The sequence below is a fragment of the Lycium barbarum genome, chromosome 1 (assembly GCF_019175385.1).
Source record: "Lycium barbarum isolate Lr01 chromosome 1, ASM1917538v2, whole genome shotgun sequence".
In the NCBI taxonomy this organism is placed as follows: domain Eukaryota; kingdom Viridiplantae; phylum Streptophyta; class Magnoliopsida; order Solanales; family Solanaceae; genus Lycium; species Lycium barbarum.
In genome coordinates, this window is record NC_083337.1 from 3177270 (window position 1) to 3186369 (window position 9100).

Consider the following 9100-nt stretch of genomic DNA (forward strand, 5'->3'; position numbering starts at 1 on the left):
TCCTATCCTCTTCTAATATCTGTTTTTGACTTTCTTGTACCTTTTTGTGTGATGTGTATATTGTGTACGTGTATGAAAATGTGTATTGTAAAATAGAGTGGGAGGAATTAGTTTGTTGGAAGAAATCTTATGAGGTGGAAATTTTTGCTTGGTCCTCTTTTTTTTTTTTTTTTTTTTTTGTCTTTTCTGCGTTTTAATAAAAATCTAAATACACTTATAAGTATATTAACCACCTAATTTTAGGCTAAGAAAAATACAAACTTATACATTTAAACTCGGTTAAATAGAAAAGAATATTTTTTGTAATTTTCTCTTTATCTTAAATACGACTCTAGTTTTGTATTATATTTTTTTTTGTTTTCACAAAAAAACAACTAAAATGAGATAAATTCCGGAATAGCAAGATTAAGCCGAAAAGAAATATTTAATGTTAAAAATCGTGTAAAACAACTCAGGGAGGATAAAAAAAATTACCTGTCTACAACCTGTCCCTCTTCGGTTGGGAGCACGAAGAGTTTTCAGACAAAGACGTAGATGGCGAGATAAATTTTTGACCCGACCATTATTTGGAGGAAGAGAATGGAGCAGAACAAAAAAGTGTGATCGAGCCCTGGTCTTGGGCATTCTACATATCCCGGGTTATAAGGGAATCAGATCTCGTGTAGTTCAAGAGTAAGAAGGGTGATGGAATATGCTGAGTTGGAGAGTCGATTGAGATCCTGTCGAGGTTCCGGTCCGCGGCTCCTGTTATTACATCAAAATGAAAACAAAAGTTAAAAAGGAAATACAAGTAACGAGATCCTATCTATGCAGCTTCTCTTGAAGTTTGACTTGAATCTTCACGCTTTCCCAAGTGGTGAGATAAACATTCTGATCTCAAAAGTAACTTATTCTTCAGGCGGGGCTCCTGCTACTTCTGACTGAACTTGAAAATACACCCTGTTTTTCAGGCGGGCTCTTGAACTTTAAATTGAAAGGTGTCCCATTTTCCAGGCGGGTCCTGACTTGCTTTCCATTCTTCAAGCGGGTCCTGCAAATCATCAAAGACAAACAGCACGAACAAAATTTTTCTGTCCCAGTTTGCACCAGCAAAATTTTTGTGTGTGTTAGCAAAATCATAAACTATATGTAATGTAATTCAAAGATGAAAGTACAATCAAATGTACTAACTAGGAAGTGTGTCTTCCATGGATGAATATGAAAACTCAAACTAGGAAGTGCGTCTCGTAGGAATAATGAATCAAATTAGGAAGTGCGTCTTCTAAAAGCTAAACGTGAAAAACCCAGACTAAAAAGTGCGCCTCTTAAGGGTTAAACCGAAATATTCTGACTAGGAAGTGCGTCTCCTAGGTGTTATGGTTTAAATTAGGAAGTGCGTCTCCTAAAAGCAAGACTTAAAAAGACCCAACTAAGAAGTGCGTCTCTTAGGGGTTAAACTAAAATACTTTGACTAGGAAGTGCGTCTCCCAGGTGTTATGGTTTAAACTGGGAAGTGTATCTCCTAAAGCAAAACCTAAAAGATCCAAACTGGGAAGGGCGTCTCCTATGAGCTACGGATCAAATTAGGAAGGGTGTCTTCGAAACATAAAAACAGAAAGACCCAGACTAAGAAGTGCGTCTCTTACGAGTTAAACTGAAGTTCTCTTACTAGGAAATGCGTCTCCTAGGAGTAGAGGTTTGCATTAGGAAGTGCGTCTCTTAAAGTCAAAATCATTGCTCCTAACTCAACCTTAAAAGTTAGCTCAAGAAGTGAGGTCCGTGAAGATGCACTTTTAATAAGTCAGAATATTCTATTTTGTTTCAAATCAGGAAAAAGAAGCGCAGCCCCCTTTCTTCTTCTTCACGCTTGTTTCTGGGTTTCAAATCTGGACCCCAAAAAAAAAAAAGGAGCTCAACTCAGACCCTTCTCTGCACCCAAACCCTCCAAAACTACACAAATATGAATATCCACAAGCATATGAATGTGTGCAATGAATCTGAATATGTTAATCTATTGGCTTTCTTGTATGAACTGGATCATCAATTAATTCAATCGAACTTGAATCCAACAAATTTGGGCTGCGGAATTGTTCTTGTTACTCTCTCCCTGCAATTGGAGGACTGAATGTAGAGAGAGAGAGAGGGAAAAAAAAAGGACAAGCTTTTTAAAGTACGCGTGTGGTGTTGCCCATGCTCTTTCTAATTTTGATTGTTAGTTATTACACCAGTTTTATACTATTTTTATACACGAAATTCTGAGTGAAATTCTAAGTCTAAGATAGATTCGAAACATGTTTTTTGCAAATTTCAAAGCGAGATTCAAAATTGTATTAAAGTTGCATGATAATTGTATGTCGAGTTTGTGAGAAAATTGTATTTTATGTTTTGTATGTTGTTATAGTTGATTAAATTTGTATGAATATTATATGAAAGATGTATACAATGTTGTTGTAGTTGTATTAAATTTCCATAACATGAACTTCATACAAAATTTATACAGTTATATACATATTATATACTGATTTTAGACAGTTTCTATACATGAAAAATGTGAGCGAAATTCTAAACCTTGAGCAAGATATACACATTTCATACCCTTTTCATACAGTTTTCAAACACGAAAAATGTGAGAAATTTTTAAGCCTTGAGTGAGATATACACATTTCATACCGTTTCATATACTTTTCATACATGAAATTTTGAGCGAATTTTTCAAGCCTTGAGCGAAAAGTTCGTATATGTTTTGTAAAAAAAAACTCCTGATATGTTTTTTAACTGAAAACTATCGTCGCGTTTGGTAAATAAGTTTCTTACTATGTACATATACGTCATTCTCCCTTTTAAATTAACCATGTCATAAATCTTCTCATATATAGAAATCAAATTAATTAATCAATTATCAATATCTAGAGAAAAAGAAATAGACCTTGGATCATTAATGGCCAACAAGCCAACCAGCGCCAACAACAACTATGCGTAAGTCCCAAACAAGTCGGGATCAGCTATATGAAGTTACTCTCATGAACTCGCGTTTTAAGCCAGGAGTACATTTTCTCTATTCCTATTTATTGAGACTTCTACTTTTCCCCATTTGGTCATCAATGTCAGTAGCAACAAGCCAGAAGATTGGCAGGCTAGACCACAAATCAAACCCAACCATAAACCCTGCATCATATAGTTTTCCAAAAACAATACCAAACTTAGTTAGAACAACAGAATTTGTTGACTGATAGTGCCAAAGTTTTTATATCATCCTTGTAATGTAGCGAGTTATGTTGATCGGACTCATCAAATTGTCAGGTGCATGTTGGCTCTTTCAAAAATAGTGCATGTTTAGAGGATCCAACACAAATGAGACCGCATTTTTGGAGAGTCCTAGCCACATAGGCAGCGAGGTATCTACCATAATTTGAGGTTACTAGTTCCAATCATTTTAGGCAGTTACATGTAGTTATCTTTTAGGTACTTGGTAGAGTCAAAACTCTTTTACTCTGTCGGTGTATAACTCGTATGGGACATACTGAAAGCATGGCGTGCAATTGAATTACCTGAGAATGTAGATTGAACTTGAAAGCAAGGAGGCCAGCTATTGGCATGCCGATGAAATAGAAAGTTGCCAAGTTGACGCACATAGCCAAATGCTGCCATCCACATCCCCTAGTCACCCCTGATCAATTCATTTACAAGTTCTGTTTAGACGGTTTTACTAAATGTGTAAAACTAAAATAGTGTCGCACACGTGCACACATAATGCAATGCATGCTATATAATTTTTTTAACCTGATAGGATTCCTTGAATGAAATCGAACATAAAGGAGATTAAGAGGAGAGGTGTCATGGAGGCAAACTTGTTAATTATCTCCACGCTATCACTGAAGAGGCTAGCCCAGGCATTATGACCAAAAAATAGAGCCAAATCAGCTGCAACGGCAAGAAGAACAAATAGCTTGAGAGTAACAAACATAGCATGCTTAGCTTTATCAGGATTTCTAGCTCCTAACTCGTTTGCCACCCTAGTGCTGCATGTTGAAATACAATTAAGTAAATAGGAGGGCCTATGATCTCTTTAACATCCGGTCGCACAATTCTACATAGTACCAGAGCAAGCAGGTCCTAAGTTCAAATTCACCTTCATCAGTTATTAGAAAGAGTTTTCACGTGCGAGCCTTATAGCCTGTTTGGCCAAGTTTCGGCAAAGCCAAAAGTGCTTATATTTTTCTAAAAGTGTTTATTTTAAAAAATTGAGGGGTTTGGACAAGCTTTTAGGAAAAACATAAGTGCTTTTCGGTAGTTGTAGAAGCTATTTTTCAGAAACTTTGCCAAAAAAAAAAAAAAAAATCTCCGGAAGCACTTTTGGAACATTGACCAAGCACAAAGTACTGCTCTAATATTGGCAAAAGTACTTTTCAAATTGATTAGTCAAACATAAACTCTTATTCTCGAAAAGTTTTTTTTCGAAAAGCACTTCACAAAATAAGCAAATTTGGAAGCTTGTCCAATTAGGCTATTGGTCCATTAAAAAAAATCAGGCCCGCACATCAGGAGACATGTTGAGGCATAATTAAGTAAATAGCTCACTCTAACAGCTTAAACGGTTAGATAAGATTGTCACACAAATCAACACTAAATATGTTTGAGCATTCGTATTTGGTATCAGTAAAAAAATTGAGGGGGAGGGGCTCAGAAATATGTCAATATTTTGTTGGTAACATTACCTTGCAGCTGCACTCAGACCATAAGATATCATGTAGGCTATGTTTTGTGTATTTACGCTGGAAGGTCATAACAAAAATAATTGGTGTCACCAACTAAAATTCAGTCTCTAAAATCATGAAAATGTGTTGTTGAAAAGGACAGAAGCTTACCACATAGCTACCACAGAAGTAGTTGTTCCTGAGTTAGGCATCAAACCAGCTAATAACACAAGAAGCTCAAAAGCCCAGTACTCCAAGCTGGTACACATCCAAATTAGGAAATTATCAGTACAACTTGGATGCCAATGCACTTTATTCTGTAAGAATCTAACTTATATACACTGACAGTGTAATGAAAATTTTATATACTAGCAATGTAATTTAACCAGTTATAAAAGGTCGCTAGTATTATTTTACGGGTAAGTAATTCCACTCGCGATGATTAGTTGCCTGTAATTGCCTTTGTGTTAAAAATTGTATTGACAATGTCTGTAAATATATAAGTCAACTTTTCTTGTAATAGAAAAAATTTACAGTTAATTCTTACCAGACCATGGCAGCCGAGGGCAAAGCCAACTTCAAGTTTGTAAGAACATGATGAAAAGGCTCGAATGAGAAACCTTCTGGCCTTATATGGCTGAATCTCTCAGAGAAAATCACGTATAGACCCAATGTGAGGAGTGAAATCCACATCGAAATTGAAGCCGCTAACGATGCTCCTTTAAAACCAAGACCTGTCCAATGAACCAAGGCATAGGCAACGCCAATGTGGATAACTAAAGATCCAACTGAACAGAAAGCCAGAGGCATGATGATTGACTGTGCCTGAAGAAACCTCAAAATGTTTTGCAAAAAACTATATGCAAATAATCCAGGTATGAGGAACCTCAAGAACACGCCGGCTTCTTTAGCTATATCAGGATCTTGGTGAAGTAAAATCAGAATCATATCAGAATACCACCAGATAACAGAAATCACCATAGAGAAAAAGAATGATACGATGCATGATGCCTGCAAATGTATTCCCAATATTCTGTACATTTTTGCTCCGTATCCTTGGCCACATAATGTCTCGAGCGCACCACTTAGGCCAACCTATATATTGTTTAATTAACAAGTTTAAGATTTGCCTCAGTAAAATCGAAACCACAGGGCATCATGTAAAATATGAATTCTTAGCTTTGACGTGCTCTTTTCATGTGTAATTTAAACCATTTTCTGGAAACAACAGGACCATTTTAGCTGTACAAGCACGGATATTATCTCTTTAACTATTTTTTTCACACTTGCATAGAACATTAATCCAAGAAAGGTAATATATGGAACTATCAAGGCTATCATTTGACAGTTGGCAGGAACGAAGAAAATATGAACAAATATTGGAAAAAAGATAGCGATACATATTAAGTTATGTAATACTATTAAGACTAAGTAATATATCAAGGTTTAATGTCTAGTGATACATCTGGCAGTTAGTAATAATTACGTTTCTTACTTATTTTCTGATGTTTAATACGTACGTACTAGGAAATATTATCCCAAAAACTTCTATATATAATATGAATGAAGTATCCATGAGGATGGATGTATTAGCAACAGATTTAACTTATATAAACTGACAGTACAATGAATCTTTTACACTATGTGTGTAATTTAACCTGTTATAAACATGTTAATTACCATACCTACAATTACCTTTTAAGTGACCTGATTGTAAATATATATTTTTTCCATCGTCAATGCATAGAACTTAAAAGTAGCCTAAAACAGAGATATAAGTATGAAAGATGAATTAACACATACCATGAAACTGAAACCAGTAACCATAGCCCATGAATTTGCAAGATTTGAGGCAGCAAGTTCAAGTTTACCAAGATGACCAGCAAACATGACAGAAACAAGATTAATGAAGTAGAAACAACCGTTCACAACAATCATAGGTAACGAAAACAACATCTGATTCTTAGCTTCTTCTACATCAATCAACTTTGCACACCATCTGTTTGATGAAATTGAAATTTCCCTTTCTTCAATGGATGATGATGATGCTGGATGTAACAGCAAGGGAGTTTTTGGGCCATATGAGCAATCCTTGGTAGCCATATTGTTTCTGTTGTGCCTCAAGTCTACTATGATGTGCTTCTCTTATCGACCCCCCTGTTTTATAGGGAAAATAACACTCTATGTTCATTGGGAGAAAATATTTACCCGAAATAGCCCATATTTCTAATATTATCGGAAAGGAACCTTTTATACATTATTAAACACTTTTATATAAGATTGATACATTGTTTAAGTATAATGTTGTATATCGTGTGTATAAACACTGTTGCAGAAAAAAAGGTTGGCTATGCGGATGTAAATTAAAAATATGGCTACGTGGATGAGATATTTTATGTTGTATTGTATATTATTGAAATTATCCTTTTATAATACCCACTCCGACCATTTTATTCGAGGGTGTTTGAGTGGACATAAAACTTAAGAAATAAAAGAAAAACTTTTGAACTTGTGGTCTAAAATAAACTGTAGAAATTTGTGTGGCTAGAAGTGATTTCATTAAGAGTAAAAAGGTAAATTTAAAGGTGAATTGTTAAGTGATGTTCCGCATAATTCAGTTATTTTAGCAAAAATAAATAAATTATACTCTCCCTTTGTCTGAATTTATGCAGCACATTTCGCTTTTTAAGAACCAAATAAAAAAAAATTCACCGTGATTTATTTGTCTGCCTTTTAAATTGTTAATTATTGTGACTTATAGTATCTTTTATGTAGTTTCTAAATATGAAAATTATTTTCAAAAAACTTAAAGATTGGATTTCCAAATTCACGGTTAAAAGAAAGAAGTTCGACTCGCGAAATCTGAACAGTCACGTAAACTTGGACGGAGGGAGTTTATTATTAAGAAATCAATTTAATATATATAAATAATTTTTCAAATTGATATCAGTAAGCTACATTTTTTTTTGAACGGCTAAACTCAAAATTTTGAATTTGTCTCTAAAATTTTACACCATCAAATAAGTTCACTTATATCAATAGGTATTTTCATAACATATACATCTAATATGATAACTTGGAAAATAGAAACAGTTGGTTAAATTACCACGATCAAGGGTAAAGCTAGAAGCCCAGGTACAGGTTCGCGAATTCAATAATTTTTGCTTAAACAAACTATTCATAATATGTACACATATTAAATTTAAAATTCAATTATTAGCACTTGAAGTTATCGTTTTAAAATTTAAAATCCATAAAGTTAAAAGTTTTACTTCATCTCCGCTAATAATGTAAAAAAATCGGGGTAAATATGTCAAAAGGTCATTGAACTTTGAGAAATTATGTAGAAAAGTCATTGAACTTTGTTACATATCAATAAAATCACTCAACTTTCGCCTATTATCTCATAAAATCACTCAACTACTTATGTCATCAAAAAAATTTAACATGGCAATAATAATTAATTATTTTATGTCATGTAGACATGGGCCACACAATAAAATAAAATAAATTCATATCTTTAAACTCACACCCACTCACCAACCCTTCATCCAAAACCCATTTTCCCCTTATCTGTACCTTCTTCTCACTGTTTCCTTAAAATTCTTAATTCTTTATACAAAACCATCTCAAAGCATGCAAAAAAGCCACACGGAGATACACATAGTACTATTAGTCCACCAGCAATCATAAATATTACCACGATACGCCCTAAACCACAGTTAATTGTTACCACTACAAATCAGTTAACAAATACACATATGACAATAACCAAGCAAAATTGTAGAGTCAGAGCCCTAACAACTAATATATCCTCAATGCCGATCTTGTTAACAACTTTCAAATAGTTCTCAAAACGCAGCTCTAAAGCCTTTCAATTTTCAGAAAAAGATACAAATTCTGAAATGAGAAAGATCGAAAGAATACTCAGTATTAACTATATGTTTTAGTACTACTAAATGCTTAATCATTAAAATAAGTTATTGGCAGAAAGAACAAAAAAGATGTCGACGAAAACTCTCATTTTACTCTGAAACAGTGGGTGTGAGTATAAAACATGGATTTATGTTATTTTATTGTGAGCCCACGTCTGCATGACATAAAATAATTAATTAGTATTGCCATGTCAGATTGTTTTTTATGACATATGTAGTTGAGTGATTTTATGAGATAATAGGCCAAAGTTGAGTGATTTCATTAATATGTAGCAAAATTCAATGACTTTACTACATAATTTCTCAAAGTTCAATGACCTTTTGAGATATTTACCCAAAAAAAATCGTATGACTACCAAAGTGTATAACTTAAATCCTACATTTTTTTTTTATCTGTTGGAACTCCCAACTTGTCAAATTAACTACACCGCTGTTTTTGTTACATGTCGCTTCTTAGATTTTTGCTTAGATTAAGTGTTTTCTGGCGGCCGT

At 34.1% G+C, this 9100-nt stretch overlaps 1 protein-coding gene across 2 annotated transcripts; it reads right to left on the minus strand.

The window, feature by feature from the left end:
- Positions 1-687: 687 nt before the first annotated feature.
- LOC132629138 (protein DETOXIFICATION 18-like) lies at positions 688-6905 on the minus strand. 2 transcript variants are annotated; one of them, XM_060344876.1, is made up of 7 exons: positions 6477-6905; positions 5221-5768; positions 4845-4931; positions 4695-4751; positions 3760-3998; positions 3528-3646; positions 688-1030 (listed from the first exon to the last, which is right to left on the minus strand). In XM_060344876.1, the coding sequence occupies exons 1-7, from the start codon at positions 6774-6776 to the stop codon at positions 947-949; spliced, it is 1434 nt and encodes a 477-aa protein (XP_060200859.1). In that variant the 5' UTR covers positions 6777-6905; the 3' UTR covers positions 688-946. The 2 variants fall into 2 exon arrangements, with proteins under 2 accessions (XP_060200859.1, XP_060200854.1); XM_060344871.1 differs by lacking the exon at positions 688-1030 and adding an exon at positions 2893-3144 and having other exon boundaries at positions 6477-6896.
- Between the last annotated feature and the right edge of the window lie 2195 nt (positions 6906-9100).

What these genes read in the sequence shown, in the direction of transcription:
- LOC132629138 (XM_060344871.1), bottom strand. Translation starts at nt 6,776, where the DNA reads ATGGCTACCAAGGATTGCTCATATGGCCCAAAAACTCCCTTGCTGTTA. An exon ending in CCCTCGGCTGCCATGGTCTG is followed by an intron (nt 4,932 to 5,220) that starts GTAAGAATTAAC and finishes GATGTGTACCAG; the next exon opens with CTTGGAGTACTGGGCTTTTG. An exon ending in GGTCTGAGTGCAGCTGCAAG is followed by an intron (nt 3,999 to 4,694) that starts GTAATGTTACCA and finishes TTCAACATGCAG; the next exon opens with CACTAGGGTGGCAAACGAGT.